Consider the following 27,738-nt stretch of genomic DNA (forward strand, 5'->3'; position numbering starts at 1 on the left):
GAATTCTGAAACACTATACTATAAAGGTAGTTTGTTTATGAGGCCAGTCCAATGGATAATGATGTGCTGGATGTGGTGCTGAGGGGCTGCTCTAAGGTTATATTTAACGGCGATGCGGGAGATCTGCCTTCATCCAGCCTTGATACAGAGACGGTGGAGGTTTTTACTTTAGAGAAATTCAAAAACCTGATCGTCTCACACATGAAAGAAGGAAGAGACTTCATAATTGCAGAGGTTACCACAAGAGACCCCCTGACGGAATCTGTTTTCAGAAGCTACTACTCTGCAATTGAGCTGAACCGGATTCTCTTCTGTGTTGAGGGTAACAATAACTTTCTGTACAGAGTATCAGCCAAGAATCCAATAAACAACCTTAGGATTACTGGGAAGGTTTTTTATTACAAAATAACGCCGGAAGCTTTGTCCAGTATAGCGAAGCCAAGACATTTGGGCGAGCGCACTTGCAGCAACGAAGTGGTGATCAAAGCAGAATACTTTGCCAATGATGAAGACCTTCTCTTTGACCCATCGATCAGAAGATATTTTGCCAAGAACCTTGTTGAGGAAGGATACTTTATCCACAGGCTTGAGCAAATGGAAAGCCCTGTGGTGATTTCTGAAGATCTCCTTGAAAACTATCATGATGACAAGTTTGGGCTTAAGATTATACTCTACACAAACATAGGGACGATATTGGTTATCTTTGGAATGTGTATACTTCTTGGGTCTAAAGAGGCGTTTGTTGTTGCAATGGCACCTCTTTCGATGACCCTCCTCTTTTCAATCCTCTTCCTAATCCTCTATGTCCTGCTTTTCGAGTCCCCCGAGGGTTTCTCGTCGATATTCAACTTTAGAAAAAACAGATTTAGCTGAGGCCCGTTAATTAAAGCCATGTTGATCAATACAAGCTCCTCCGAATGACATAGGTTTGAAGAATGCATTTATTTTTTCTTCTTCGACTTCTTCTTCCTGACAAGATTAAGCTTATTCTCAACATACACGCCATTTTGAATAACCCCTCGCACAGCCTTTCCATTGGCTTGCCGCTCTGTAGAAGGACTCTCGCCGCCTCTTGAGCTGGACCTCATCTCTGTAATTGTTTGGCTCACCCCCTCAATAACGAACATCTTTCCATACTCCTTCTTTATTCGGAACCTTCCGCTGTTGAAGAAATCGCCTGGGTGCTTCTTTGACGCTTCATCAACATACCCGATTTCAAGCTTTTCGAGAGCATTCTTGATCTCATGGTATCTTGGCTTTTGTACACAGATCTCCTTCCTGTATTTTCTCCCCTCGGAAAGTGACTTTGTCGAATCCATGTATATAGGATACAGGCAGAAGTACTCGGTCTCCATCAAGGGGAAATTTTCCAGAAAAATATATCACATCTCTGCTTCAGCCGCGCCCATCACATCCCCAACCTTACACATTACCTACCTATCCCATAAATCTGCTTTGTTTATACCCTTTAATGTTGTCGAAGCCATTGGAACTCTTCTTTGAAGTGTCATCGGCACCACATACGATAATATACATCGTTTTCTGGTTTGCAGCCTTGACATTTCTTAACATCTTCTATACTCGTGAGTACCATGTCAAGATCATGAAACACATCACAAAGAAAATAAGGAACATCTTTATCCAGGCTCTTGTCTTGTGTTTTCTGAATAGCATCCCAAAGATAATCCTGATGGTCAATCTATACAGAAACTCTTCCATACAAGTGTTTGCATCCGCTATTTCAGGCACAACACAAATTTCGATGGCAATATCTCTTGCCCTTGTGCTGATACTTGCTAAGACAAACTGCTTCGTTCACCACATAAGCTTCTATAAGGACATTCTCTTTCTCGAAGCCTCGCACCTGCTACTGCTGATCATGTTCTCAAATGCAACAGATGCCCTGACCGTCCCTCTTATGGCTCTGGGAGTGTTCTCTACATTTTTGTTTAATACCTTCTCCCTCCCCCCATACATTTCGCAAGTATCGAACAGCAGCGACGAAGAAGTCATCTCTTCCCACGCGCAGCCTCCGTCACCATCGCTTACATTGTATCCGTTCAGGCTCATATTCAACCTACTCTTCCTGGACCCTTCCCACATATCTCCATCGTCCTCGAAGAAAACACCATATACCATAGTACTTTCTCCAGTAATCAATTTCCTAATCGGGGCGATGTACCTCCGCATGGACATGAGGCGCTTTGAGCTTCTCCTTTCTCTTGCATGCTCCTTTCTTCTGGGCCTGCTTTTGTACATGATGGCAAGAAAGAGGATCCTTTCCACACTCTCATGCCTGTACAGCTTGGCTGCCTCCATACTCTTTTTCTCGATAATAATGGAAAGCTTTGTGAGCTTGTCAATGCACATAAGCAATGCAACGGGGCTAGGCGCCCAGTTTCTTTCGGGAACATTTCTTTCGCTGCAATGCAATCTAACAGAGATTGTAACCTGTCTTAGTTACACCGGAAACGAAATGCTGATCGTGTCGTCTTGCTCCATTCTCTACACACACATGTATAACACTCTTCTCTTCTTCCCAGTTGCCAAGCTGCTCCTGGGGAAAACCGGTGCATATGCACAATCTCATAATATTTCAAACGCCCCCTTCGTATACTTTTCGTATGTATTCATACTTGCAGAGATTAAGGTCATCTTTGTGAACTACCTCCTTAGACACCACAAGCTGACAAAAGATCTTGGATATACACTCATAGCAATATATGTGCTATTCATAATCGGGTTTGCCATGGAAGGCAAGACCCATCTTTGTAAATAAACATATTCCCATATAGCCTTGAGGTTATAGAAATAAAGAAGATCGTTTAATTAGTAGATCTTATTGCAGATGCATCGAACTTCTTAATGAACCTCAGCCTCTCCTCCATCTCCTCGTCACTTAGCTTAAGCTCCGTTCTTCCTACAAACAGAGGCTCATCGAGAATCGACTGCACAGCGTCACTGTAGAACAGTTCTTCAAGGTCATCGTGGGTCACAATCTTGTTCGGAAGCTTGAATCCAGGTGTAAGCTCTGCCTCCCTCTCAACTCCTCCAAAGATCTTGTCCAGCTTCTCAAATGCACTTTCCGTCCAAATAATAAGCCTTCCAGGCATTCCTCCAGGTGCAAGCTCAAGGAGATCCAAGTTATCAATGCTCATCTGGTCAACACCACGGATGTTTCTGAATGCAAGCAGCTCAGAAGACTCTCCATGGACAATTAGTATCCCTTTCCTCTGTGTGTATCTTCTGTTCCTCATCTTTCCCTTACCACAGCGGATCCCTCTGCTGTTCTCCACTCTCTTCAATTCCTCCTTCATGTTCAAGTCCTTGAGAATCTGCAGTGCATCCTTGGTCTTCTTGACATCTCTAATGCCGTCGGAAACAATAATCGGAAGCATCTTCACACCAGATATCCTGTGTCCCCTTGCCTCAACAAGAGATGTCTGTGCAGATGCTGCAACCGCCATCGCTTCAGCTATCCTCTTGGTGTTCTCCACAACCTTCCTGGCCCATCTCCTGTGAGTCTTCGTGGGATGTGCCATCCTTCCCTTACGGCAGAAGTTTGCAAACGCTCCCTGTCCTGCCCTTCTTGTTCCTCCTCCCTTCACCCGAGGCACACGGGCAATCGCTCTTCCAGTTCCCCACGACTCTGCAGAGTGCTGCATACCTGCATACTTCGACACCGCATATGGCTGTCGGGTCTTCATCCTGTACAAAGAGTAGGTCTTCAGTACGAGATCTTGCCTCACAGGCACAGAGAAAACCTCAGGAAGGTCCAAGGTCTTCTTCACAGTCACCCCGTCAACTTCGTAGCAGTTGATCTGTTGCTTCATTTCAAGCCCCCAGAGCAAATTTTTTTTAAATCCTAAGATTTTCAAACAGAGGCCTGCTCCCGTTCTTGGCTGCAGGCCGTTTGGGCAGCTCTCATGTCTTGCATCGTGTGTGTCTTCTTTCCGTCTGCAGGCCCGTTCGGATTTAATGCCTTTGAAGCCATCCCCCCAGCTCATGACTTATGTGGGATGGCTGAATGGAGAAGAGGAGTGGCTCATGAGAAGAACACGAAGGAGATCCTCGTCGAAAGGCTCGCAAAGAACCATCAAGGCGAAAAGCTTGATAACACTGGCAAACAATCTGTATGTCAGAAACGAGCTTGGGAAGTGTGTGGAAATGCTCAAGGAGGCGATCTGCCTTATGCCGAGAAACCCGCATCCATACTTCACTCTTGGACTTATTTTTGAGGAGAAGGGCGAAATACCAAAAGCATACTACTGCTTCTTTGTTGCTGCACATCTCCAGAAAAACAACTACGGGCTTTGGAGAAAGCTCTACGACTATTCACGGCAGCTTGGATACAACAGAGAAAGAATCTACTTCATCGAGGTTCTGCAGAGGAAGGGAAACAAAAGGGAGATGGTTGTGGAGAAGATGGGGCTTTATGGGAACGACAAGTTCAAGGAGATAGGCTGTAGGATAGAGCTGTTTGAGTTTGACGGTGTCGACGATGGCATCTTCGACGTCATACACAGAAATATAACACACAAAGCCCGACTTGCACGGCTTGCAAAGAAGCTACTTAACTATCTCAAAAAAAACGAAGATTCATGCTCGGACCATTACATTAGGCGACTAATAATTCTGAAGTACGAGGCTTTTGACTTTGTTGACATGAAGATGGTGTTTGACAGATATCTACTCAAGAGAAATGTTGAGCTTTGCATAAAGCTGAGAGTGATATACATAATGGCGTGCCTGCATGATAGGAAGGACGGAAACATAGAAGAGCGGATTGATGCGTTTCTTGAGAACGAGGAGGTATGGTCTAAGATCACTGACATTGGCCTTCTGAGGCATCTTGTTGATCTGCTTATAGAAAACGACATGATTGACGAGGTGACAAAGTTGCTAGGCAGGATAAAGAACAGCTTCAGTGGCCAGAGGGAGTTTGTGTACTGGAAGCTGGGGAAAATGCTCGACGACAAGGGGAAGTATGACGAAGCGCTTCTATACTACAAACTGGTGCTTGAAACCAATCCTGCCAATGACGACGTTAAGTCGCGTATCCATTCGATATACACGAAGCAAGGAAACCATGAGATGGCTAAGAAGTATGAGACGATTGCACGGCTCATTGATATTGTCGATGGAAGGAGCAAAAAAGGATGCGCATATTCTCCGGAGATGTGCATGAACATAAGGTCTCTTTACGAAAGCACCAGGGTTGTCAGGAACGACTGCGGAAAGTTCATTGAGTCTAACAGAGCCCTGGTGGATGACTTCCTAAAGAATAGGTTTATCTTTGAGAGGAGAAAGAAAAAAGCATCCACTGGGCTAAGGCCATATAGGCAAAGGCATGCAGGAGTGCTTGAGATAAGAAATGAGGAAAAGGCCATGAAAGAAGGAACCTCCGAGGGATTCAGATTTGTCGATCTACATGGGCTGAGCGTTGATGAATGGTTTGATGTCATCTCTGCACAAATATTTTCTCTTCTCTCTGTCTCCTGCACCTCCGAGGCGATGTCGTTATTGTTCAGGTCGTTGGAGGCATATATCTTTAGACACAGAAGTGACATCACCTGCAAACTTGTTTTCATGGGCCTGAAGGCATCCTTAATGTTTGGAGAGTTTGGTGACTTCATCTCCCTGGTAAGAAGTGCGATTTGCCATACAGGAAACTACTCATACTCTTATCTGCTGTTCTATTTCAGCAACTTCTTTATGAGCTTCCAAAAGAGCAATGACTTTTCGTACTTCCAGAAGTATCTTCAAAGGGTATGCAGAAGAAAGCTTAGAATCTGCCCAAGCCTAGAGGACGAGCTGTCTTCTGAGTCATTGGAGAATGAAACGAAGGAGGAAAAGGAAAATGCAAACAGCCATGGAGGAGCCCTGTGCCCGGAGTACAAGGAGGATGTGCCAAGAAGGAAAACCACGGGCGTGACGCACTTCCTATTCCTGAACTCCCACATTCCGAATCTTCTACAATCAAAGACAGTAGAGATGATGTCTTCTCTTGAAATGGAGGGAAGCACATCGGAGAGCATAATCCTTGCATCCATGTTCCTCATCCATTCGAAGTCAAGAAGAGTGAGCGACAGAAACATGTTTATAAAGAAAGGAATATCCATCCTCAAGAAGCTGAAAGAAAGGTCCGAGGGAGAAGATGCATATGTGATTTCGTACAACATTGGAAAGGCCTACCAATTCTTTGGGTTTCCTGGCCTTGCAGAGAGTTTTTACATGGATGCTCTGGGGACATCTGATGTTGAGCTCCGGAGGCTTGTACAATTCAACCTGTATCTTATATGCAAAAGAAACAGCACAATGCAAATATTCAAGGACATTATTGGGAGCAGCAGAGCGGATTCGTCTTCTGCGTAAGTCCTCATCTGTTTTATTTATTGCCCCTGATGAGTGAAGGCCAGATACTTAATGTATGGAAGGACAATCTCCACGGGGAGATGAAGAAGATATCCCAGCTAATAAATAGGTATAACTACATAAGCATGGATACCGAGTTTCCTGGTGTTGTTGCCAAGCCGATTGGAAGTTTCAAGTCGCCCTCCTCGTTTGCATACCAACAACTAAGATGCAATGTGGACATACTGAACATTATCCAGCTAGGGATATCTCTGAGCGATGGCCAGGGCAACAGGCCGTGCCCCATAAACACATGGCAGTTCAACTTTGCATTTAGCCTTGAAACGGACATGTATGCACAGGAGTCGATTGATCTTCTCATTCAAGCAAGAATAGACTTTAAGGAGCACGAGAGGAGGGGAATCAAGGTGGAGGAGTTTGGAGAAGTGCTGATGACGTCTGGGCTTGTGATGTCTCCGGATGTCGTGTGGGTCTCTTTCCACTCTGCTTATGACTTTGGATACCTCATAAAGATCCTGACATGCAACCCTCTTCCGGAAAGAGAAGAGGACTTCTACAGATTCCTTGCAGCCCTGTTTCCGGACTTCTACGACATAAAGTTTCTTGTGCAGAACAGCAAGTATTTGAAGAAGGGGCTGCAAGAGATATCCAACGACCTTGGGCTTGTCCGGGACGGGATCCAGCACCAGGCAGGCAGTGATGCGCTCCTGACATCGCATGCGTTCTTCAAAACTAGAGAGGTCCTTTTCAACAAAAGCATAGGAAAGGAGTTTATGTGTAAGTTGTTCGGTATTGAGGTCAAGGACACCCCCTAAAACTGTATAAGTTCTAGCGAACTGGTTTATTAAAAGCCCAAGCTTTCTTCATCACTCAGATTGTTGTTTGTTTCTACATCTATCTTTTCCTTTGTTATAGGGATTGCATACTTCTTGACATAACTCCTGACAACCTCGTTATACTTCTCTCTATTTGTCAGATACATTGAGCCGGCTTCGCAATTCAAAGGGTCTGCAGCATTGGGATAGGACAAGAGCTGAGGGAGAAGGATGTCGACGATGTTGAGCAGGTCGTATATTGGAGACCATATCTGGTTGAGGACGTCGAGGCATATTGATCCGCTTGCCTCGTCGACGTTTGGATGGAATATTCTAGTTGTGAATCCTATTGAGGGGCTTTTGAATGGATAGTTGTCAGGAAGAAGTATGTTGATGATGTACTTTGCGCCGCTGTATGGGGAGTCCTCTGGGCCGTTTATCAGGACCTCCATTTGCGTGTGCTTTCCCTCGATCATCCTGACTTCATAGTTTGCGTTATAAAGCTTCTGGATCTCGTTCTTTATCCTTGGATTCAGCTTGACCATGTCTATATTCTTATCTGACTTTATTGTGGCAGGATCGGATTTTTATGCAACAGGTTTCAGAAACACTTGCAATCGATTTGATGGCGAGACATCAGGCTGGAATAGGAAATTTATATAAGAATGAAACATTTGGCTTTCTGAGGGGAATTCAATTGGGCTTGCGGTTTCTTGTAGCTAATAGGCCTGTTTTTGAAGTCAAAAAAAATTTGCCCTGAAAATGTCGACTGGACACCGCGATCATCTGAAGCGAAAGACTGCACCAAAGTCATGGATGCTGGACAAGCAGGGAGGGACGTTTGCGCTGATGCCTGCCAGTGGGCCGCACAGGAAGACGGAATGCATCCCCCTTGGATATCTGATTTCAAGATTCCTTAAGTATGCAAGTAACTCCAAGGAGCTTGCAATTATCCTGAAGGGAAAGAATATCAAGGTGAACGGAAAGGCTAGAACAAACTCACACTTCCCTGTTGGGCTGTTTGACGTGATATCTATTGAGAAGACTGGGGAGCACTTCAGGGTCCTATACAACGTGCAGAAGAAGTTCCATCTCCACAGGATAAACTCTGAGGAGGCGAAGTACCGCCTGGCAAAGGTTACAAAGAAGTACAAATACCAGGGGATCCCTTATGTTGTTTCCAGCTGCGGGCTGAGCATTCGCTTCTGTGATCCAGCCATCGAGCAGGAATACACGATAAAGATCTCGAATGAGACATCCAAAGTGATTGAGTATATTGCGCCTGGTGTCGACAAGATTGTGTTTGTGTCAAGGGGAAAGGCTAGAGGACGCATTGGAATTATAAATACAATTGAAGTTCAAGGAAAGGACACGGTTTATGTTATGACTGACTTTGCAGGGAACACGTTTTCCTGTACAAGCAAGAGCTGCATAATAATTGGAGAGTCTTCCGAGAATATCTTGATAACTCTTCCAAGCGAAAAGGGGATAAGGCTTTCTGAGCTCGAGAAGATCAATGCTCAGCTAGGAGAAATGATTGATACATCAGCAAACGAAGTTACCGAATAAAATGTTTCTTCCTTTACGTTGATCCTCTCCATCAAAAGAGACTGCTCGGACACTCACCCCTGATGCAGCACTCTTTACACCTGGGTCTTTTTGCAACGCATATCGTTTGCCCATACCCAACCAGGGTCCTGTTTATTGATCCCCACTCTCTTTTCGGAACAATCTTTTCCAGCTCTTTCCTGGTGCTTTCAACGTCCTTGGTTTTGACCAACCCTATTCTGTTTGATATTCTGTGCACATGGGTGTCCACACTTATCCCAACAACCTTGTTGCATGCATGGTTCATGTACAGGATGGCCATCTTGTTTCCAACCCCGGGCAGTGAGGTCAAGTCCTCCATATTCTCCGGAAGGCCCTTCTTCTTCAGGATCTCTGCAATCTTTTTCAAGTTCTCTGCCTTTCTGTTATGGAATCCCACCCTCTTGATGCACTCGTTGATGTGCTCGGCACTTGAGTTTATTACGTTTTCTATGGTTAGGCCGTTATGGGTGTCTCCATCGGCAGCAGTGTTTTCCGGAAGAAACCTCCTCAGCCTTTCGGTAGCCTCATGTGTCACCTCATCCTTCGTCTGGGAGGACAAGAGGAGGGAGACCAGGATACGGAATCTCCTCTCTTCCTCTGTATGGCAAGACGGGGCGATAAAGCACCCCATTGTATCCACGGGAGATACAATACCCTCTCTTTGCCTCTTGATCTCAAAGTATAGCTCTAAGGACCTTTCCATCTCTTTCTTGGAGGCTTTTTTCATAATCTCTTCTTGGCTAAGAATGGGTCATTCTCCACATGTTTTCCGATAAAACACCAAAATCAACGCTTCCCATCCGGAAAGGAATGCTTGACAATGTCCGAACGTATCTGAGGATTAAACCACAGGCTGTTCCAGAAGATATTACGATCAGTGGGGATTCGATGATAGTAGATGGAAACAAGTTTTCCTTCGATAGAATCTTCCGAGGCTCCACACAGCAGGAGGTCTTTCAGGAGATATCGAAGAGTCTTCTGGTGGAATGCATGCAGGGATACAACTGCACTCTTTTTGCATATGGGCAAACAGGAAGCGGGAAGACCTACACAATACAGGGAAATGCCCACAACATTGGGATTGTCCAAAGATCGCTGGGTCTCCTACACAGAAACACGGATCTGAAGATCTCGCTTTCCTTTGTTGAGATATACAACGAAATGATGCTGGATCTATTTGATCCCGAAGCCAATCTATCGATTAGGGAGGATCCGCTCTGCGGAGTGGTTGTTGACAATCTGTCAACCGTGGAGTCTGATAGCTATGAAAAGAGCATGGAGATGTATTCCAGGGGAATAAGAACAAGAAGAACCTCATCGACGTGTATGAACAAGGAAAGTAGCAGGAGCCATTCGATCTTCATTGTGTATCTCAAGAGCAGTGGTGGGGTGATGTCGAAGTCATCAAGGCTATGCTTTGTTGATCTTGCAGGGTCTGAAAGGCTGAGGGAGAGGGAGATAGAGGAGACCAAGATGAAGGAGGCCGCCAACATAAACCGATCGCTTCTGTGCCTTGGGAAGGTGATCAACAAGCTGAGCAACGGAGAGGACGGCCATATAGGATACAGAGAGTCGAAGCTTACTTTTCTGCTCAAGGATTCGCTGGGGGGAAACTGCAAACTGACGGTTATCGGGAATGTTTCTCTCGAAAGCAGGAGTGACACGGTGAATACGATGAACTTCCTCCAAAGGTCCAAGATGATAAGGAATCTTGCGGTTGTGAACTCTGACGTGAACGGAGAGTTGGAAGAGGTGAAAAGCAAGTTGAAGGCCCTTGACAGCGAGAACCAGAGCCTGAAGGCCAGGATTGCTCTGATGGACACACAAATGCAGGAGGAGTCCAAGGTTCTGCCGTCCTACCATTACGACGTTAAAAGGATGAAGGATGCGATTGACGATGTCATGAACACACTTCTGGAGCTCGAGGCGGTTACCAGAAAAATGCCCAGTGCTGAGTTTGACAAAAGCAGAAAGCTCCTCCTCAACATCCACGAGTGCTTTGCATCGATGCATGGAAGTGAAAGGGAAGGCGAAGAAAGCAGTATGAAGAGAAAGCGGATGGGGGAGAGAGAAGAATAAAGACAGCATGTTCTGAAATGTGGGTGTGTGGCCTTCTAGCCAATGTCTGTAAATTCCGATATTTTAGATCCCTGATTTATTATGAACTTGGCGTCGCAATGGGTTCTCTGGCAAAATAACAATGATGAGTCCAATGCCAAGAGCTGGGGGGACGATCTCGTGGCTGTTGGGGAGGTGTCGACGGTTCCTGAGTTTCTGTATCTTTGCGACGAGATATCGAATGTCGGGATTGGGAAGCTGTGCACAATGAATCTGTTTAGGAAGGGAGTGAAGCCCATGTGGGAGGACGAGGCGAACATAGATGGAGGAAGGATCATAATGGATGTTCCTGTTGTTGGCAGGGACAATGTCGGGGATCTGTGGAAAAAAACAATGGCGTTTTGTGTATCGAACAGCGTTGACAACGTGTGCGGATGTGTTCTTAGCGAGAAGCAGTCATTCTACAAGCTGGCCATCTGGTTTGGGAAGGATTATAACCAGGACACCATTAAGGAGATGTGGCAGGAAGCTCTAGGAGGCGGGAATCTATCTGTCTACTCCTTCTTACATAAGAAATCGCTGGACAGCAACAAAGGAAAGAAAAAATGGGGAGGAAGGAGGTAGAGTGCAACGAAATCTTAATAAAGTTATCTTTGTTTAATCAGTCTCCAAACGACCTCTTAAATTAGATTATCTTCTGGGTCCTTTTCTTGTTACAGATGTGACCTTTACAAAGCCGTCTGGGCAGATGTCTGAGAGAATCGACAGTTTTGACTCATCAAGAAGCAGGTTCAGAAACTCCTCGCACTCTGCTTTGCTGAACCCGGCAACGCTGGAAATTATTTTGACAGCGTCTGAGAACGATTTGCCGGAGATCCTTTTCTCGATGAAGTTGAGGGATACAGACGGGTTTCTGGAATGGAGATAGTTCTTTGACTTTGCACAGCCTTCAAGGATCTTCGATCGGTCAAGGTCCTTCTTTGGATGCCTTTTCAGTGACAATGAAGAAAGGTCTTCAAAGAACTCCTGGGACTTCTCAAGGGGCTTCTTGATGGCAGCATTCTTTTCGAAGTACTCGTCAAGCTTTTCCGAAGAAAGGAAATCGCCAAGGTCGGCGAGTATGTCGTCGTAGGACACAAATCCTTTGTCTATGTCTCTCCTGATCTTGGTGCCCTTCAACTCTTCAGTGCTCATCTTCTCCTTCATCTCCCGCCCGGTAAATGGGCCGCGGATGGTTTCTTCTTTCTTCACAAGCCATGAGAAGGATGGATTCTGTGGCATCCCGAGAACGAAGTTCCCTCTCTGGTCGAAGTGTCCCTGGTCTGCTTTCGACAGGTCTACGTCCCACATCGACTCAGACTCTTTCTTAGATGTTTTCTTTTGCGGCCATCCACCTTTCCTGCCTGCGATCGCAAGTATCCGCTTCTTTAGGATGCATGCCTTTTCTTCTTTTGTGTACTCCCGAAGGATCTTTGGCTTTGTGGCCTCCTCGGTGCATATAGTCCTGTCGAGGACAAAGTCGTCTGGCTTTACGAGCCGGACCTCTGCAAAGTTTATTGGAAACATGGGTGCCCTAAGCTCACGGCTAAAGTAGCAGAATTCACGCAAGGCCGTCATAGAGGGCTTCTGCTCACATTGTTTAATGGGGAGGAAAGCGGCCATTTCCGCCTGGATTGTAATGGTCTGGATCTGGCTCAAAGCTGTCCCTCTTGTTTCCAGGAGTTATTGGGTCTATTTTGATCAGCTGGTTTGAACTCTCGTCCTCTGGAGACTGTCTAGAGGGAGGATAAAAGGCGCTTGGGTCCATGAAAGAGCCTTTTGGATGTCTTCTGCCTATCCTTTCGATGTCAACCTCCCTGGTGTCTGGAAACAGGTCGTCTCTTCCGATGTGCCCGAAGTGCTCTGTGGATGTGCCGAGCTCTTGGAGAAGTTTGTTTACATTGAACTGGCCGGGGAGCTCCTCCTCGCGAATCCTGATGCGCCTATCGCCGCTTGAAACTACATATGTGCCATCCGGCATCTTTTGGACGTCGAACCTTTCTTTAAGTATATCCAGGAGTTTATTGAATTTCATATCGGGATTACCCAAAGATGGAATATAATGTCTTTTAGATTTGCAAGGCAGCTGTCACCTGAATAAGTAGCCAAAAAACCCTCCCTTCAATGAGTGAAGGCAGTGAAGCCTTTAGGAAGATTGAGGAGAAGCTAAGGGAGCTGAAGTTTAGTGTTAACTCGGATGTTGTCCAGAGTATCTATGAGATGGCTGTGAAAGAGGACTGTGAGGCCGAGGATCCTAGCAAACTCATTGAGAAGCTGGTTGAGGATGGGACGCTGATGAGGTTGCAGTTGAACTCGAAGGAGGGCGACAAGAAAGGGCTCAATGAGGAGTGGAGGGCTTCGCGCAGGAGTGGGGTGTATTCTGAAAGGGTTACGCCGGAGACGTTTCAGCTGAAGTATTATCCGAAGGACGAGAAGACGATGAGGTTTCTTAGTGACATTCTTGTTGGAGACATCCCGTTTGGGTTTATGAATCCCGAGCAGAAGATAAGACTGATTGAGTCGATGGAGCTTATTGAGATCAAGTGTGGGACGTTTGTGATGCACGAGGAGGATGTTGGGTCGCAGATGTATATTGTGGATAGCGGGGAGTTTGAGGTTACAAGAGGGGGAAGCCTTCTCAGGAGGTTGTCGAGAGGAAGTCTTTTTGGGGAGATAGCACTTCTGCATAACATTCCAAGAACAGCCACGGTCAAGGCGGTTACCGATGGGAAGGTGTGGGTTGCGGAGCAAACGTCATTTTCTGGAATAAGGATGATGGACAGGATTCTGAACAAAAGGATTGTCCTGGAGGGTCTGAAGGAGCACAAGGTTTTCCCGTCTTTTAGGGAGGAGGACTATGAGGGAATTCTGAGTTCCTTGAGCTTTGTGTATTACAAAAAGGGAAGCAAGGTGGAGGTCAAGGATTCTGAGTTTCTAATGAGTTTATTTGAAGGGGAGATTGACGACGGAAAGACCAGGAGAATCAAGGCAAAGGAGATTATTAGCAAGGGGTTTACTGCGGTGAGTGCAATACAGGGTGCGCATATATCTAGAGAGAGCCAGAGATATGGGGTCCATGTTAACGGGGGTCGGAGGCGTGACCTATGATGGAGAAATAAAGTTTTGTTGAGGGTCTGAATGTGTGTGTTGAGAGAAGTGTGCAGATACCTATGGTGGCAAGCAACCTTAGTGTAGTGGTTATCACGTTCGCCTAACACGCGGAAGGGCCCCAGTTCGAACCTGGGAGGTCGCATCTTTTATGCCAAAAACGAGGCAATAAAACTCTTTGGCAAAAAGTCTCCCAAGCTGGAGTCGAACCAGCGGCCATTCGATACCAGCACACTTCTACAGTCGAACGCTCTACCACTGAGCTATTGAGAGCTGCACGCCATGCACACACGGCACTTCACAATCACTCCACAGCACATACAAAACATTTAATAATAAGGGTCAAAACGCTACCATACCTTGCACACAAGGCTTCATAGCTCTCTAATATTCTTTGATTTGAACGGCGACCTTGGAAACGACGAAAATAAAAGGTCCATCTCAGTCTCATCCTCTTGGGATGCCTTGCTCGCCTCCTGCACCGGCCTTCTTGATTTCTCAGCGATCTCCTTCAGCGCAGTGTACCTTTTCCTCTGCTTCGTCTTCGTGGGCGTAAACTCCTTGATGTGCGGATTGTAGTTCTCCTTGTCCGTCGGGCTATCAAACCCTGCTGCATCCGGCCTTTCACATCTCATATTCAGGGATTCCTCTCTTTGTCTAATAATTTTGTTTTGGAGGGAAGTTCGCAGCACAGCTCGAGATACTCTGTGGAGCCTAAAAGGTGTAGAAGGTTCTGCATTTATTCTTTCATGTCAAACATCCTTAAATCCTCATGCTCAACGGCCTTCTTCTTCTATTTGTAGGGAAAAACACCTCCTTGAGGCCAAATCCAAAGTATCTGTAGTCCATGATCGAGTAGTACAAGAAAACAATGTTGATTGCTGCTTCAAAGTAGTTTCTGATAATAAAAAACCTAAAATTACGGGCCCTCACTTACCTTTTCAAGTCGTAGCATATCTTTTTGTTGCTACTATATTTGTCAATTAAGTGCATCGAATATATAATGTTTATCACAACCGTCATGATTAGAGCCATTCTCTGCTCCTCGTCTTCCTCGTTCTGCCGGACAAGCATCAGGAAAAGCGTGATGACCTCAATTAGGTGGTCGACTATTATATGGGCTATCCCCACACTGTCGTCAACACAGTGCTTCAACCCCTCTATCTGAAGATACACCCCCTGGATAGTCGCCAAAATCATCAGAAACTTTGCTGCATCATATCGGGCCCTTGTTTTATATGCAACTTAAATTACACCTATCACTTACTTTTCATCTTGGTACTTGCTCCTCCATGCCTGAAGTAAAACAGTTCAAACATGTCCCCAAACTCCCTGCATATAGAATGAATGTTGGTGAATTCGCAAAGGCAAAGTCCCAGATACACAATAGAAAAAAGTATGGTTTCCAAGTCCTTTTCTCCAAACTTGAAAATAGTCTCCACAACCACAGACGCCTCCAGAGACGCCATCACAATAATAAACCAATATGCCTTGCATTGCTCAAGGTTCTTTCGCGATATTGCATTTTCAAGGTAAATGAACATGTAGATGTTTGTAAGGGAAAGCGACAAGCACATCGGCCTGATTATGGTCATCGTGCTCCCAATGAGGTTCTTCCGGTAGAAGCCAATCCCAATGACAAACAGCCTAAGAAGCAAGTATGTAAATGACAGCTTCTCTCCCTTTCCAAGTAACTCTTCTCTTCTAAATGAGTTCATTTAATGGGTAGTACCTAATAAGAGATATGTTTGTTATAATTCCATATCAGCAATACACTTAAATGAATCTACCATATCTGTAAAGTAATCTCGCCCTAATTCATCTGAATTTATGATCAATATAGTCGTGATAAATTAAATGGAATGGGCCGGCTCAATCAAATACTTCCCCAAAATCGCCCCGAGGTTTAACAAGCACAATGTCTCCATATGCCTGCTTCTGCACCGCTGCAAAAACGCCCCTTGAACACATCTCAAGTACGAAATAGAATGCCTTTGCCCTTCCCCTCCTACTTCCCGCAATGTATTTGTCAAATCTCTCATCCAATGAGAAGTCTGCTATCTTCTCATCAGAATCACTGCTTGAGGTGCTTTCTCTACTAGTGTGCACAGAAGCATTACGTGGCCTTTCTATCGATCCCAATGTCGACATCTCACTGTACTCAATCCCGATGCTTTGAGGGGCAGGCCTTACCTTTCTGGCCTCGGCAAGCACAAAGCACTCCCCCGAAGGCCCAGGACCCAGGGCCACAATTTCGTTTTCAGGTGCTCTAAAAACAATCATCCTAGAAATATCGAGCACCGTTGCCCTGTCAGTAATATCTTTAAAACGTCTTTTTGGCTGCCTAACATACACATCCATAAGCCCAAGAGTCTCGCTGCAGCTAGCCCCCATGCTGTCCATATAATGCCAATCACCAAACTCAGAGCCGTATATGCTTGAAACGTGCTCCGTGTCCATCGAAAGCATATTTCTTCCCTTCGTCCTCTTGCCCTTCTCCCTCTTCTTCGTGACACTCAAGGTCCTTACAAGCAGTCGGACTTCAAGTAGGCAAATCCTCACCTTGCCTTCGTAAACCCTTGCTATGGCCCTAAGCAGCATCGAGCTAGTCCTTAGGTCGCACACAGCCACGGAACTCACCATGATTTCCACAATCCTGCAGATCTTGATCTTTTCTATCAACCTCTTCCTCCCTCTGCCCAGGCTCCCCCTTAGAACCACACCAAGTAAAGAAGACACCTCTTCATCCTCAAAGAAAGACCTCAAAGTCATGTACACTCACTCCACATGTAATTTAATCACTTTAAGCTATACACTAAACAAAGACTCTCCACTAGCCTTTTTCTAAACTTCTATGGCCCCCATGCCTATTCACAGCATCAACCAAGTCCTTCGGGTCAATAGGCATCAGAAGAGCCTCCGACACCCTGATCCCCAAAATATTCGCATACTCGCCTTTAAATTCCTCGTCAACAACCAAAACAATGGGAACATCTGCATCTTCGTTTCTTATTCGGCTCACCACCCTGCTGCATTCAGAGGTGTTAGCATACAATACGACCACATCGTACCTCCACCTCATAACACTCCTCACATCGGCACCCTCCTCCACAATGGTCAAGGAGTAGTTTGGGATCTTCAGCGAACTGCATATCCACTCAGATCCAGGAACGTCCCCCTTAACAAACAGGACATTGGTCTTGCAGGCAATCCTCATCCTCTCATAATATATGTACTTCTTTATCTCATTAATATCCTCAACAACAGCTTGAAGATACTTTGAAATAGTCCGGACCGCATTCAGCACGTGCGACTGGTAGACCATCCCACTCTCAATCTGCCTCGGACTCGTATTCCCAGGCCCGTTCCCTTCGCTTGGCGCTTTCTTTCTCCTAATCTTCGCAAGCAGCTCAGGCCTTCCCCGCTGGAAATACTTGTTCTTGTACTCCCATCGCCCCCTCTCCCCTATCCTTTCTCCATCCCTTCGTACCTTGTAAAAGTCGTACTTATTGAGTTGCCTGACAAAAGAGCTCCAGTTCTTGTGTCTAAAGTGTTTCTCAAGCACAAACTCAGAAAAGTCCTGTGTGTTCGATATGATGAAGCTTCTTCCATCCAAGGCCCACGATATGTATGGATAGTTCTCAGGCTCCTCAAGCATCTGGAAAAGCTTCACAACAAACTCAGACCCCGTAGTCAGCTTCATGGGCCCCATCGTAAGGCTAAACCTTATCTCGTCAATAACACTTACATCAATTAAGCTATATTAAAAGATAATCCCACTTCCATATCGGGAAACACACCCCGAAAAAGAATAAACATTTATTTCGCAGGCTAGGTACTTCCCCCACACCTCTTAAAGTATAGCCTTCCGTTCCTTACATTCACGTCGTTCTCCCTCTGCGCCCGGATCCCGATCTTCAGCCTGAATATGGTGTTTCTTTTGCTCAGCTGCTGCCTGTATCTTCTCTGGATCCTTTGCTTCTTCCCGTCTCCATACATGGTGCTTATGTACCTCTGCTGGTAGTACAGCAGCAACTCGCAGACTAGCGTCTCCTCAGTCGCCACAGGCCTCCCCTCAAGGGCACCCACCTCCTTCATCAGCTCCGCCATCTCGCCTACCAAGTCTAGGGCCCCAGACACCTCTTTGCAGCTCATAAATAGCATGTCCTCGTACAGGTCAAATCCAAATATGTGGTATGGGAGAAGGCATTCATACGCATGGTTGATGTTCATAAATCTCCTCAAATCAGGCCTTCCTATCTGGAATAGATCCTTCTGCAGAAACCCCAGGATCTTCTGCCTGCGGGCTTGCGCTTGCTCATACAGATTGCCATACAAGTACCCATACCCTCCCTCCTCAACCTTTTTGGCCTTTTTATAGGGCCCGCGAACCCCCTTCGTCCTCACAATGTTATGGGGTTCAGGGGCTTCCTTTGTGCGCAGCACGTCTCCTGCATCAGAGCTATTCAAATCCCCCCTTCCAAAGGGCTCCGCTCCATTCAAATCATCCGTCCCAGAATTAGCCCCGTCAGGCTTATCCAGAGCCCTCTCCATTTTCAGGCCAAAAAAATTTCAAGAATTTACAGAGTGGATGCCATCTAAATAGATGTATCTTCACATGAAACTAAGGTGTGGCAAGATCTCCACAGGGGACATCGCCATGATGTGCGACAAGTGCTCAGGAAAGTGCTACATCTGTGGCCTCGACGCAGGCACATCACAAAAAAAAGTCTACATCTGCTCCACATGCTTCCATTCAGCCTACAGGGACAAATGTATCGTCTGCAAGCTTAAGGATCCAAAAAACAATGCCTACTGCTGCAGAGAATGCTGGCTTCTGCAGAAAAATCATGACAGATGCCCCGTTCTTATTCAATAAATCTCCATGGACACCGTTTAATAAGATAAGTACAGGCCATCATTCCCCGCTGCTCTTTGTCGGCCATTTGTTAGGACTGTTATTCGACACATTCTTCACATGAGGGAACAATCTCTCCACGTCAATCTCATGCCCGTTCGAAAAGTATCTCTCGAGGACTCTGTGGTCTTGCATCTTCACCTTGAAGTTTATTGCAGGATCCTTAGCAAAGTCCGGGACAACAAAGTCGGGGTCCAGAATAACGTCGTCCTCATCCACTCGTGGTATCTTTGTCTTCGGCTTGTACACATGCTGAGGAACCTTTCCTGCAGACCTGAGAAGCTGATAGTCTATTGCCTGCTTGTAGAGATTGCTTCCATTGAATCTTTTCATGGACTCGGGCTCCTGGCTCTTCACACCAAAGGGCTGGGGCTCAACCCTATGCAGCCCCATCGCGCTCTCTTTCTCGTCTTTGGCACACACAGACTCATCCACTTTGTTAAGACATCTTTTCTTCAACTGCATCAATGCTGCATTCAGCTTGGCATTTGCACTAAGGCTTTTGTTGTCCTTGCCCGTGTTCTCAGCCAAGGCCTTCTCCGCATCCCTCAAAGCCCCTGCATCCTTCAAAGGCAGCTCAGTCCCGTCTTTTCCTTCGGCAGGATCCTTAACCACAGAAGGATTCCTAAGCTTGGTTCCTCTATAAGACTCCAAGGTGCATAGGTCTACCGCATTTGGCTCTTCCTTGAAAACCACCTCTTTGTAGCCATGGCTGTTCTCTCTGCTTACATCCGTCCCAGACGACATCGGCCGTGGATCCTTTGCATCCTTCTTGGCAGAGGGGGAGGTGGGATCTTCCATAGCCACATCCCGGCTCTTTATAATCGGAATGTGTCCGGGAATCAGGCTTTCCTGGTCAAACGCTCCCTCAAAGTCCTCATCACAGCAGAACCCTTCATCGTTTTCCTTGTCCATGCCGCCGCTTACCTCCTTCGGACAGACCATTGCCTTCCCAGAAACTCCCCCCATACACCAGCTTCCGCCTTCAATCTCCTCGCACATCACCCTCTTCTTCATAGCCGCAACCGCATCCCTCCATTCCTCCATAAATTCCCTCAGTAATTCCATCAAGGGATAAAAACCTTTACTTACATACGTTTCTCACAGTCCTACCTCAGAAAGTCAAAGTCTATCATCCTGCACCCTGCCTCAAACCGCTTTGCAAGGTCCACAACGTTCCTGACCCTAACCCAGTAGTCCCCTCCCCGAGGATCAAAAAACTCAACCATCCTCCTGATCTCTTCGTCAACCTCCCCACTCACACAGCAGTACAGTATGTAGTTGTCTCCATTGTCTTGTTCCCTCATTATCCTTTCTCTGTAATATCCCTTCATCCTTGTAACGCAGCCCCTGCACATCCCATTCACGTTGCACTCCTTCTTTCTTACCCTCTTATACACCTGATATCCAAAATACTTATTCCCTTCAGGAACATCTTTGTTTTCATAGTATCTTATCTCAGAATCAATCAGTTCAGACTTCACATGCTTCCGAGAGTTGTAAAGGATGGGCAGAGAAATCTTCCCCAGCTTCCTGGACATCACAAACCTCTCAAACCATAGCCACTCCTCACATCCAAATCTTTTCGTCAGCCTCGCACTCACCTCTAGCCCCTTCTCCATGTCCCTCCCTTTCAGATACCTTATGTACCCAACAGCAACCTTGAAGTTCTCCGGATATCTTGCCATGCATTCTTCGTATATCTCCTGGGCATCCATCCCTTTCTTCTCTGCCAGCTCCGCATACAGCAGCCAGTGCTTATAGCTAAACAGATCCTTTCCCAGCTCAGAAAAGGCCCTTTCCAGGTCTATCTGCGACAGTATCACATACTTCCTTATTGTTCTCATTCTTCCAGGAATCACCAAATAGCTTCGATGGTACTCCCGCGCTGCATAGTAGATCTTCGACCTGGCAAGTATAAACAGCTTCTTCTCCTTCCCGTACTCTCTTATTCCTCCTTCAAGAACCCTTTCTGCTTTCCGGAAACACACAATATCCTTGCCCATCGTAAACAGCTTCCATAGCTCCTTGGCCTTCATAAGATCCACAAAGTACCGCCGAGGCGCCATCACAAAAAACCTGTCTATAAACTCGGCATCAAGAAGGTGCTGCTTTGCAATGTTGTAGCAGCAAATAAACGTTTCGTCGTCATGGAGCCTCTGGGTACTCATCGAAACAAACAGGGACCAGAGGTCAGAGGGAAGGCTGGTCATCGGCTCCACCTCTATCTTTCCTAGGTACAGAAGAACATCGCTCCTAGCAAGAACCAGAGACGGAAGATCAAGTTTCCTCTTTCCCTTCCGAAGAATCCAGAGGACCCTCTCCAATCCCAGCCTAAGCATATCCTCAATCACCCAGGAATCGTCTCCATCCCCTAGCAGGTAGACTATCAACTGGTCGAAATACGTGTCCTGGGCTTTGAGTCTTTTGTACAGTGATACTGCAAGCTCTCTGCTGGGATTCGTCCTGGTAAACATGTCCACCAGCTCCTCCTCCTTGGTCTCAACTATGGAGTCATACAGAAACATCTGCTTCTCAGAAACGGCTTCCAGGCCCTCAAACACCATCTTCCTCAGCTCAGTGCTCCTGGGATACTTCCTGACTCCAGCCTTCAGCACCCTAACATCCTTGCTCTTCAGAAATAGGTGTACATAGAAGTCTTCGTCTCCGTCCACAACCTCTAGTGCCTCATCAACCATCTCGGGCACATAGCACCTCTCAATGATCTCCTTCCATAGCATCATGTCCTTGATGTCCCGGCCTTCAAGCAACACCTCTGCACCCTCTTCCTCTTCCAGGAGCCGGCTGAGCCTAATCCGAGCATCCACATTCAAACGATTCTTCCTCAGCAAATCCCTTAGGACATGGATCTTCCACCTGTCGTTGTCCCTGGCCGGCTCGGAGTCTTCCGCCCCCTCCTCTACACTTTCCATCGAGCGGAGGCTCCTGGGCACAACCTCCTCGATGTCCATCTTCTCGAGAATCAGAACATCCTCCTGAGAAAGTATCCTCTCCACAGGCCCAGCCCTTTTCCTCCTCCTTTTCTCCTCTATGGCCCTGTACACCTCGTCCTCTTCGCTGTCATGTTCAGGTGTGGCATCCTGCCCAAACAGACTTCTTATGTCAAAGAGCTTTCTTCTTCCTCCCATGCAGGCACAGCAACAAGCAAAGAAAAATAAATCGGGCCTGGGGCATAAAAACTTACAGGATGGACGAGAAGAAAGACACGAAGAAGAAGAGGGTCTCGTTTGCACCTGAGCCTCAAGTGACATACATATACCCCGAGGAGGAGAACAAGGGTGGCAAAGGTGCTGATTCGGGAATGATGAGCGAGGATGAGATTTCTGTGGAGCTGACTGTAGACCACCTTCGGACGGGGGAGCAGCAGAACGGTGCAAGGGAGAACTTCCTCAGCACGGGGCTTGATGATCTGATGGATGAATGTGCGAGCAGCTGCAGCACCAAGGACGGGATTGCCACGAAGGAGAATGTTTGTAATGAGGGGGGAATGGAGAAAGGTTTCCTCGAGGAGGAGGGGAGCTGTACGCAGATAGAGATTCCCGGGGAATATGAAGAGGAGAAAGATATGAAGAGAGGGGACGGCAAGGAGGATACTGTATGGAGAGAAGATGCCCTGAAAAACGAGGACGAGGTGTTTGAAGACACTCTAATTAGCAACGAGACGGTTAATGTGGAAGAGATTATAAACACCCAGGATCTTAGGAAGATTATTCCGCAGGCCAAGAAAGAGGCTGTAAATGTTTCTGAGCTGCTGGTTTCGAAGGGGATCCGGTTTCTCGACAGCCTTGTGGTGTCGAACACAAGAAGAGACACGATGTCGAAGTCTCTGAATGAGGTGCACCCCAGGCAGGAGAAGTTTTACGAGAGCTTTCTAGAGCCGAGGACACGTTTTTTCCTTGAGTTCAGCTCTGAGCTTGAGGAGAGGATGGCCCGGCAGGAAAAGATAAACGGCGAGCTTGAGAGGGACTTCAGCATTTCTGGGACTGTTTTTGAAAGAGAGGATGCCTCCAGCCAGCTTAGGAGCCTGAAGACGGAGTGTAGGATGAGGGCGAAGATTGAGTGGTACGAGCTTAGGAAGGAGAAGGAGGTTGAATTCAACAAGGAGGTGACTGACAGGAGAAACAGCCTTGCTAAGGAGTACAACAGCCTGTCTGAGAGGCTGAGAGAGGTCTCTGAACTTGCTGAGGAGAAGAGAGGCTGCAACGAGAAGATGGAGGAGCACATAAGTCGGATAAAGAGCAGGGTTGGAGGGGACGGAGAGGGCAAGCACCAAAAGATCTCTGAATTGAAGGCGCTGATAAATGAACAGGAGGATGCAATTGAAAATGCTAGGAAGGAAGTGAGAGAGCTTGAGGAGGAGAGAACAAGGAAGCAGGCTGAGAAGCGTATGCTGAGGGAGGCGCTGGAGAAGATTGAGGGCGAGGTCGAGGAGCTTGAGAAGACGCTGAAGGCCCAGAACGTAACTGAGGGGCAGCTGAAGGAGGCAAGGCAGGAGTTCCGAACGATGTGTGCTGTCTTTGGGGTAGAGATGTGTAGGGTTGATGCTTCTGAGGTTAGGCTGAAGCTGCCGGGATACAGACTCAGGATATGTTTGGAAGAAGGCTTTGTGATAAGCTCTGTTGAGGGTGTCCCGCTCTGCGACATGAAAGGGCCAGGGCTTCTGTACCACTACTTTGGAAGGTACTTTGGAGGAATAGGGCTTGGCTTTTTTGAGGGCATTAGAGGCATTGCGTCTGTATCAGCAGTGGCGTCTAGCATACACAAAGAGGTAGAAGAAATAAAGAGACACCACGAAGTTGAGTGCCATCTCAATGAGGAAGGGGTTCTTGTCAGGATACTGGCGCTGGATGTGGCGAGGTGCACCAAGCACGAGGTTGCTGTCAATATAAGAAACGGATTTGAGTGCCTGGTTCAATGCGAAGGCAAGAGCAAAGCATATGACCTTAGGAAGGACATCGGCGTGGTGTCGAGGTCTGTCGAGGAAGCACTTGTAAATCTCTGATGTCCTCCTCTGATAGATAACAAGGTCTTTCCAAAACTGGCATAATAAACATTAAGGGTTTATTGGCGGAATTCTATACTACAGCTTACCTTCCTCCTCCCCGGCCTTCTGGCTCTTCAGCCTTCCAGAAAATGCATAGTACTCTTCCAGCGACCGGTTGAAGTCCTCGAGGCATCTTATCAGCCCGTCTTTTTCTGTGCCCTCTGCTTGCATTCCTTCATACAGGGAGACAGCCCTTTCGTAAACGTGCCTCTGGTGCTGGATAGACTCAGACAGGAGCTCCAGGTCGTCCTTGGGACACGACTGCGAAATGTCGTTCACAACGCTGTCCAACACCATTCTGAGGACAGACAGGCTCTCGAGGCTCTCTCCGTCCCTTATTGCCTTCTCCAGCTTTAGATAGTCGTTCCTTTCCATAAGAAGGGCATGGGTCTAAACATTTGATTCTGGAACTGTGAAAAGTCTAGAACTGGGTCCGAGGCTAATTTTAAAATCTAAAATCTTAATATCATTAGTGATAAAGCTGTTAAATTAATACCTATCAAACAAAATAGTAAAAAACAAACAATACAAGGCTTTTTTATGGAAAGCCAAGCTGAGCCAGAAAAAAACATTAGTTACACAAAGCTTGCATTCTTCTTCTTTATGCTGAGAACGGTGATGATAGGCCTTGCTTTAATAGGGGGTCCTTACTTTTCACTCCGCAGGCAAACAAGAACATTCAAAGTATTTGTGATATTCCTGGACATAACAAACATACTGCAATTCATATTCCTGTGTGACATAATCTACCGAAAGATCTTGTTCCAATACTTACTGTACATTCCTGTCCTTGCATATACTTTGACCATTACAACTACATTATTGATTAATGCAGAACGTACAGACAAGGTTTATTTTGAAGAACAGGGGAGGAACAAGAAATTAGCACTTTCATACATCTATGTATACATAGGGATCATTATTGGAGAATTCCTTCTCCTCCCGATTATATACAGAAGGCTTAAAAGCGATTTTATGTGGGCAAACTTCAAGAAAGTTGGAGCTGATCCAGACATTAACAGTAAGTGAAAATATAATAATTTTAGATGCATTTAAGAGAAGAGAACAATTTAACGCAATCAGGAGGTTCATGGTGATATTCTTGTGTGGAGAAGTGGCAAGTTTTAATGTAAGCATCAGAGATCATAAGGATCTTTATTTTTTTATAACAGGGACACAGATCTTTGTACTTCTTCTGTCAAGTATCTTTTTGAATGAGGAATATGCATTCCAGAGAAAGTTTCTTCTTGTAGTTTCTGGTGTCTGTACCCTGGCTAGTGTGGCATATATAACAACTTACATTTCTCTATCTTCTTCAGATAAAGGACATATAAGAAAGTAAGTGAAGTTTTTAATTTTAGAGGGTCTATCCCAGAGGTAATGTTCTATGCAATTACAATGTTCATCTTTTTCATCGGAGCACTGAGAGATTATCAAACGTTCGGCAAGGGACTGAAAAACTACTACTTTGGGGCTCTTAGTGTTAGGAAGAAGCTTACTACATGATACCGATGGATTAGCTGTAGGATAATAAAACAAAACCAAAGACTTTATTCATTGCTCCTGAGTGCTGCGCCCGGCATATATGGTTATCCGGCCATTCCCTCGCACCTTCTCAATCACCCCCTCAGAACTCAGGTGCTCAAGTATCTTCTCAGCAACCCCGAGATTCAGATTGTGCTTGCTCCCAACAGCATACCGCGTCACAACACTCGCACGCCCAACATCCTTGCGCACCTTCGACAGAACATCCTCGCTCACAGTCACAGCCCTGTGCACCTCCTCCTTCTTCTTTCCGTCTCCCCACTTCTTCTTGTCCTTCCTTGTCCCGGACATAGCCTTGAGCGCCTTTTTCTCCTTCGACTCCTGGATCTTCTTGGCCATTTGGGAGGATAATTTTTTGCTCCTCAAATCACAGCCCACCCGCACAGTAAAAACACAAACTTAGAGAACTTGCTACTTTAATAAAACTTATCCACTCCATAATAAAACAGCCATCATTACTCTACATCCAAGCTTCCTCAGAGCTCTTTCCCATCCTCATCAAAAAACTTCACTCCAGGGCCACTATTGTCCACCCTCTTCAGGTCTCCAAGCTCAAACTCAAACTCGCAGGGCTCCGGCAAACCAAATTCCTTCCCATCCCCTTCTCCCTTTGCATCAAACCCAGGAAGCTTGAAGCTCTTTGCCTCCAAAATCTTCGTGTCCTCGTTGATATCCCCCTCAACATCCACGCCTTTGCCAATCATCCCACAGTCTCCGTTCTCCTCCTCCCTCTCGCTCTTCTTAGCCTTTATCCCTATCCTCCTCTTCGGAAGGTCAGAAACCTCGTCCCTCTCACTCCTGGTTTTGAACACCCCCCTTTGGAACTTCATCTCAGACAATGTCTCTCTGCCGTACTCAGACTCGCTCAAATCCATGACATCGTCACTGTAGTCTTCATCGCTGTAGTCGTTGAAAAACAAGTCCTCTATAGCATCGTCCAGGCTCTCGCCATCCTCAGAAGCCGTCCCCTCAACATCAACATTATCAAGAATCTTCTTTATCAATGCAGTGTTGTCCTCCTTCTTTCCCTGTCCATCCTCAATCTCCATCGACTGTGCAATCAGCTTCATGAGCCTATCCGCTTCCTCCTCAGACAACAGCCTCTTCTTCCTCGCCAGCAGAAAGTTCAGGAGCTCCTCATACATTCATGGGCTTTGTTTTTCATAAAATATATCTCTCTCCACGGATAGAATCATTTATTAGATTATTGGAATTAGATGTCAAAAGATATGCGGGCACTCAATCCCCGAAACAACGCTTGAATTTCAACTAAGTCATTTAATGAGTTCAACGAGCTTTGGCTTCCAGTTCCCAGGAATCCTCATTGTGCGCTTGTAGTATCTTGCAACACGATACATCCGGGATGAGACAAGGATAAGCCTGTACTTTGCAGAGTTGTCCTTCCTGTAGATGTTCAGATGGCTTCGGAGCGTGTTCGCACGGCGGACAAGAGACTCAAGGTCAAAGGGGATCTTCGGAACTACCCCATTCTTCTCCAGAAACTTCGTGATGTCACACCCAAGGACGTCCCTTGCATTTCCAACTCCATACTCGTCCCTCAGCCTCTTCCCTATTTCAGGTGCAGGAACCCCCTTGTTCCCCATCTGGACCACATCGGCCTTGATCTCGTCAACCGACTTTGTCAGCCATGTCGGGAATGCAGTGTCGTATGGTTTAACGCTTTCAGAGCGCCCTCTTCCGCTAGAATGCATCTTTGCCATTTTCAGATTGAGGGCAAATTTTTCTGATTCTGATATGCATTCTGTGGCCCGGAGTAGCAGACTGAGAAGGGGTATTTTGCTGCGGGTGGGCTGTGATTTGAGGAGCAAAAAATTATCCTCCCAAATGGCCAAGAAGATCCAGGAGTCGAAGGAGAAAAAGGCGCTCAAGGCTATGTCCGGGACAAGGAAGGACAAGAAGAAGTGGGGAGACGGAAAGAAGAAGGAGGAGGTGCACAGGGCTGTGACTGTGAGCGAGGATGTTCTGTCGAAGGTGCGCAAGGATGTTGGGCGTGCGAGTGTTGTGACGCGGTATGCTGTTGGGAGCAAGCACAATCTGAATCTCGGGGTTGCTGAGAAGATACTTGAGCACCTGAGTTCTGAGGGGGTGATTGAGAAGGTGCGAGGGAATGGCCGGATAACCATATATGCCGGGCGCAGCACTCAGGAGCAATGAATAAAGTCTTTGGTTTTGTTTTATTATGGAGGAAGGGAATGTCGGTTTGT

General features: G+C 46.4%; 29 protein-coding genes and 2 non-coding genes across 31 annotated transcripts; 13 read left to right on the top strand and 18 right to left on the bottom strand.

Moving 5' to 3' along the window:
- Nucleotides 1-51: 51 nt before the first annotated feature.
- EHEL_080760 (uncharacterized protein) lies at nt 52-873 on the top strand (the record flags this gene model as incomplete). The annotated part of the gene is made up of 1 exon (XM_003887710.1): nt 52-873. The coding sequence occupies one exon, from the start codon at nt 52-54 to the stop codon at nt 871-873; it is 822 nt and encodes a 273-aa protein (XP_003887759.1).
- Nucleotides 874-941: 68 nt separating this feature from the next.
- On the bottom strand, nt 942-1,355 carry EHEL_080770 (signal recognition particle protein Srp19; the record flags this gene model as incomplete). Its single annotated transcript, XM_003887711.1, has 1 exon — nt 942-1,355. One exon carries the CDS (start codon nt 1,353-1,355, stop codon nt 942-944), a length of 414 nt encoding a protein of 137 aa, XP_003887760.1.
- A 116-nt stretch (nt 1,356-1,471) lies between these two features.
- EHEL_080780 (uncharacterized protein) lies at nt 1,472-2,779 on the top strand (the record flags this gene model as incomplete). Its single annotated transcript, XM_003887712.2, has 1 exon — nt 1,472-2,779. One exon carries the CDS (start codon nt 1,472-1,474, stop codon nt 2,777-2,779), a length of 1,308 nt encoding a protein of 435 aa, XP_003887761.2.
- A 46-nt stretch (nt 2,780-2,825) lies between these two features.
- On the bottom strand, nt 2,826-3,833 carry EHEL_080790 (60S ribosomal protein L4; the record flags this gene model as incomplete). Its single annotated transcript, XM_003887713.1, has 1 exon — nt 2,826-3,833. One exon carries the CDS (start codon nt 3,831-3,833, stop codon nt 2,826-2,828), a length of 1,008 nt encoding a protein of 335 aa, XP_003887762.1.
- Nucleotides 3,834-4,005: 172 nt separating this feature from the next.
- EHEL_080800 (uncharacterized protein) lies at nt 4,006-6,375 on the top strand (the record flags this gene model as incomplete). Its single annotated transcript, XM_003887714.2, has 1 exon — nt 4,006-6,375. One exon carries the CDS (start codon nt 4,006-4,008, stop codon nt 6,373-6,375), a length of 2,370 nt encoding a protein of 789 aa, XP_003887763.2.
- A 29-nt stretch (nt 6,376-6,404) lies between these two features.
- On the top strand, nt 6,405-7,190 carry EHEL_080810 (mRNA deadenylase subunit; the record flags this gene model as incomplete). The annotated part of the gene is made up of 1 exon (XM_003887715.1): nt 6,405-7,190. The coding sequence occupies one exon, from the start codon at nt 6,405-6,407 to the stop codon at nt 7,188-7,190; it is 786 nt and encodes a 261-aa protein (XP_003887764.1).
- Nucleotides 7,191-7,219: 29 nt separating this feature from the next.
- EHEL_080820 (Ubiquitin-conjugating enzyme E2) lies at nt 7,220-7,735 on the bottom strand (the record flags this gene model as incomplete). Its single annotated transcript, XM_003887716.1, has 1 exon — nt 7,220-7,735. One exon carries the CDS (start codon nt 7,733-7,735, stop codon nt 7,220-7,222), a length of 516 nt encoding a protein of 171 aa, XP_003887765.1.
- A 217-nt stretch (nt 7,736-7,952) lies between these two features.
- On the top strand, nt 7,953-8,759 carry EHEL_080830 (40S ribosomal protein S4; the record flags this gene model as incomplete). The annotated part of the gene is made up of 1 exon (XM_003887717.1): nt 7,953-8,759. The coding sequence occupies one exon, from the start codon at nt 7,953-7,955 to the stop codon at nt 8,757-8,759; it is 807 nt and encodes a 268-aa protein (XP_003887766.1).
- A 31-nt stretch (nt 8,760-8,790) lies between these two features.
- On the bottom strand, nt 8,791-9,507 carry EHEL_080840 (endonuclease III; the record flags this gene model as incomplete). Its single annotated transcript, XM_003887718.1, has 1 exon — nt 8,791-9,507. One exon carries the CDS (start codon nt 9,505-9,507, stop codon nt 8,791-8,793), a length of 717 nt encoding a protein of 238 aa, XP_003887767.1.
- Nucleotides 9,508-9,590: 83 nt separating this feature from the next.
- On the top strand, nt 9,591-10,859 carry EHEL_080850 (kinesin-like protein; the record flags this gene model as incomplete). Its single annotated transcript, XM_003887719.1, has 1 exon — nt 9,591-10,859. The coding sequence occupies one exon, from the start codon at nt 9,591-9,593 to the stop codon at nt 10,857-10,859; it is 1,269 nt and encodes a 422-aa protein (XP_003887768.1).
- Nucleotides 10,860-10,940: 81 nt separating this feature from the next.
- Nucleotides 10,941-11,462, top strand: EHEL_080860 (translation initiation factor 4E; the record flags this gene model as incomplete). The annotated part of the gene is made up of 1 exon (XM_003887720.1): nt 10,941-11,462. The coding sequence occupies one exon, from the start codon at nt 10,941-10,943 to the stop codon at nt 11,460-11,462; it is 522 nt and encodes a 173-aa protein (XP_003887769.1).
- Nucleotides 11,463-11,528: 66 nt separating this feature from the next.
- Nucleotides 11,529-12,404, bottom strand: EHEL_080870 (uncharacterized protein; the record flags this gene model as incomplete). Its single annotated transcript, XM_003887721.1, has 1 exon — nt 11,529-12,404. One exon carries the CDS (start codon nt 12,402-12,404, stop codon nt 11,529-11,531), a length of 876 nt encoding a protein of 291 aa, XP_003887770.1.
- A 73-nt stretch (nt 12,405-12,477) lies between these two features.
- EHEL_080880 (uncharacterized protein) lies at nt 12,478-12,912 on the bottom strand (the record flags this gene model as incomplete). The annotated part of the gene is made up of 1 exon (XM_003887722.1): nt 12,478-12,912. One exon carries the CDS (start codon nt 12,910-12,912, stop codon nt 12,478-12,480), a length of 435 nt encoding a protein of 144 aa, XP_003887771.1.
- Nucleotides 12,913-13,001: 89 nt separating this feature from the next.
- Nucleotides 13,002-13,985, top strand: EHEL_080890 (cyclic nucleotide-binding domain-containing protein; the record flags this gene model as incomplete). Its single annotated transcript, XM_003887723.1, has 1 exon — nt 13,002-13,985. The coding sequence occupies one exon, from the start codon at nt 13,002-13,004 to the stop codon at nt 13,983-13,985; it is 984 nt and encodes a 327-aa protein (XP_003887772.1).
- A 72-nt stretch (nt 13,986-14,057) lies between these two features.
- Nucleotides 14,058-14,130, top strand: EHEL_080900. The gene has a single exon. It is a non-coding gene; the product is annotated as a tRNA-Val (tRNA).
- Nucleotides 14,131-14,174: 44 nt separating this feature from the next.
- On the bottom strand, nt 14,175-14,258 carry EHEL_080910. The gene is given in 2 exon segments: nt 14,175-14,210; nt 14,223-14,258. It is a non-coding gene; the product is annotated as a tRNA-Tyr (tRNA).
- A 101-nt stretch (nt 14,259-14,359) lies between these two features.
- Nucleotides 14,360-14,620, bottom strand: EHEL_080920 (uncharacterized protein; the record flags this gene model as incomplete). Its single annotated transcript, XM_003887724.1, has 1 exon — nt 14,360-14,620. One exon carries the CDS (start codon nt 14,618-14,620, stop codon nt 14,360-14,362), a length of 261 nt encoding a protein of 86 aa, XP_003887773.1.
- Nucleotides 14,621-14,747: 127 nt separating this feature from the next.
- EHEL_080930 (uncharacterized protein) lies at nt 14,748-15,703 on the bottom strand (the record flags this gene model as incomplete). The annotated part of the gene is made up of 3 exons (XM_003887725.1): nt 14,748-14,898; nt 14,923-15,229; nt 15,253-15,703. The coding sequence occupies 3 exons, from the start codon at nt 15,701-15,703 to the stop codon at nt 14,748-14,750; spliced, it is 909 nt and encodes a 302-aa protein (XP_003887774.1).
- Nucleotides 15,704-15,857: 154 nt separating this feature from the next.
- EHEL_080940 (uncharacterized protein) lies at nt 15,858-16,757 on the bottom strand (the record flags this gene model as incomplete). Its single annotated transcript, XM_003887726.1, has 1 exon — nt 15,858-16,757. The coding sequence occupies one exon, from the start codon at nt 16,755-16,757 to the stop codon at nt 15,858-15,860; it is 900 nt and encodes a 299-aa protein (XP_003887775.1).
- A 61-nt stretch (nt 16,758-16,818) lies between these two features.
- On the bottom strand, nt 16,819-17,688 carry EHEL_080950 (heat shock transcription factor; the record flags this gene model as incomplete). Its single annotated transcript, XM_003887727.1, has 1 exon — nt 16,819-17,688. The coding sequence occupies one exon, from the start codon at nt 17,686-17,688 to the stop codon at nt 16,819-16,821; it is 870 nt and encodes a 289-aa protein (XP_003887776.1).
- A 128-nt stretch (nt 17,689-17,816) lies between these two features.
- EHEL_080960 (uncharacterized protein) lies at nt 17,817-18,539 on the bottom strand (the record flags this gene model as incomplete). The annotated part of the gene is made up of 1 exon (XM_003887728.1): nt 17,817-18,539. One exon carries the CDS (start codon nt 18,537-18,539, stop codon nt 17,817-17,819), a length of 723 nt encoding a protein of 240 aa, XP_003887777.1.
- A 52-nt stretch (nt 18,540-18,591) lies between these two features.
- On the top strand, nt 18,592-18,864 carry EHEL_080970 (uncharacterized protein; the record flags this gene model as incomplete). Its single annotated transcript, XM_003887729.1, has 1 exon — nt 18,592-18,864. The coding sequence occupies one exon, from the start codon at nt 18,592-18,594 to the stop codon at nt 18,862-18,864; it is 273 nt and encodes a 90-aa protein (XP_003887778.1).
- Nucleotides 18,865-18,903: 39 nt separating this feature from the next.
- EHEL_080980 (uncharacterized protein) lies at nt 18,904-19,971 on the bottom strand (the record flags this gene model as incomplete). The annotated part of the gene is made up of 1 exon (XM_003887730.1): nt 18,904-19,971. The coding sequence occupies one exon, from the start codon at nt 19,969-19,971 to the stop codon at nt 18,904-18,906; it is 1,068 nt and encodes a 355-aa protein (XP_003887779.1).
- A 41-nt stretch (nt 19,972-20,012) lies between these two features.
- Nucleotides 20,013-22,052, bottom strand: EHEL_080990 (uncharacterized protein; the record flags this gene model as incomplete). The annotated part of the gene is made up of 1 exon (XM_003887731.1): nt 20,013-22,052. The coding sequence occupies one exon, from the start codon at nt 22,050-22,052 to the stop codon at nt 20,013-20,015; it is 2,040 nt and encodes a 679-aa protein (XP_003887780.1).
- Nucleotides 22,053-22,111: 59 nt separating this feature from the next.
- EHEL_081000 (uncharacterized protein) lies at nt 22,112-23,926 on the top strand (the record flags this gene model as incomplete). The annotated part of the gene is made up of 1 exon (XM_003887732.1): nt 22,112-23,926. One exon carries the CDS (start codon nt 22,112-22,114, stop codon nt 23,924-23,926), a length of 1,815 nt encoding a protein of 604 aa, XP_003887781.1.
- Nucleotides 23,927-24,004: 78 nt separating this feature from the next.
- Nucleotides 24,005-24,343, bottom strand: EHEL_081010 (uncharacterized protein; the record flags this gene model as incomplete). The annotated part of the gene is made up of 1 exon (XM_003887733.1): nt 24,005-24,343. One exon carries the CDS (start codon nt 24,341-24,343, stop codon nt 24,005-24,007), a length of 339 nt encoding a protein of 112 aa, XP_003887782.1.
- Nucleotides 24,344-24,508: 165 nt separating this feature from the next.
- On the top strand, nt 24,509-25,449 carry EHEL_081020 (uncharacterized protein; the record flags this gene model as incomplete). Its single annotated transcript, XM_003887734.1, has 3 exons — nt 24,509-24,989; nt 25,015-25,306; nt 25,332-25,449. The coding sequence occupies 3 exons, from the start codon at nt 24,509-24,511 to the stop codon at nt 25,447-25,449; spliced, it is 891 nt and encodes a 296-aa protein (XP_003887783.1).
- A 73-nt stretch (nt 25,450-25,522) lies between these two features.
- On the bottom strand, nt 25,523-25,852 carry EHEL_081030 (40S ribosomal protein S25; the record flags this gene model as incomplete). Its single annotated transcript, XM_003887735.1, has 1 exon — nt 25,523-25,852. One exon carries the CDS (start codon nt 25,850-25,852, stop codon nt 25,523-25,525), a length of 330 nt encoding a protein of 109 aa, XP_003887784.1.
- A 137-nt stretch (nt 25,853-25,989) lies between these two features.
- On the bottom strand, nt 25,990-26,658 carry EHEL_081040 (uncharacterized protein; the record flags this gene model as incomplete). Its single annotated transcript, XM_003887736.1, has 1 exon — nt 25,990-26,658. The coding sequence occupies one exon, from the start codon at nt 26,656-26,658 to the stop codon at nt 25,990-25,992; it is 669 nt and encodes a 222-aa protein (XP_003887785.1).
- Nucleotides 26,659-26,787: 129 nt separating this feature from the next.
- On the bottom strand, nt 26,788-27,234 carry EHEL_081050 (40S ribosomal protein S13; the record flags this gene model as incomplete). The annotated part of the gene is made up of 1 exon (XM_003887737.1): nt 26,788-27,234. The coding sequence occupies one exon, from the start codon at nt 27,232-27,234 to the stop codon at nt 26,788-26,790; it is 447 nt and encodes a 148-aa protein (XP_003887786.1).
- Nucleotides 27,235-27,358: 124 nt separating this feature from the next.
- EHEL_081060 (40S ribosomal protein S25) lies at nt 27,359-27,688 on the top strand (the record flags this gene model as incomplete). The annotated part of the gene is made up of 1 exon (XM_003887738.1): nt 27,359-27,688. The coding sequence occupies one exon, from the start codon at nt 27,359-27,361 to the stop codon at nt 27,686-27,688; it is 330 nt and encodes a 109-aa protein (XP_003887787.1).
- Nucleotides 27,689-27,738: the final 50 nt, after the last annotated feature.

Source organism: Encephalitozoon hellem, chromosome VIII (genome assembly GCF_000277815.2).
Source record: "Encephalitozoon hellem ATCC 50504 chromosome VIII, complete sequence".
NCBI lineage: Eukaryota > Fungi > Microsporidia > Unikaryonidae > Encephalitozoon > Encephalitozoon hellem.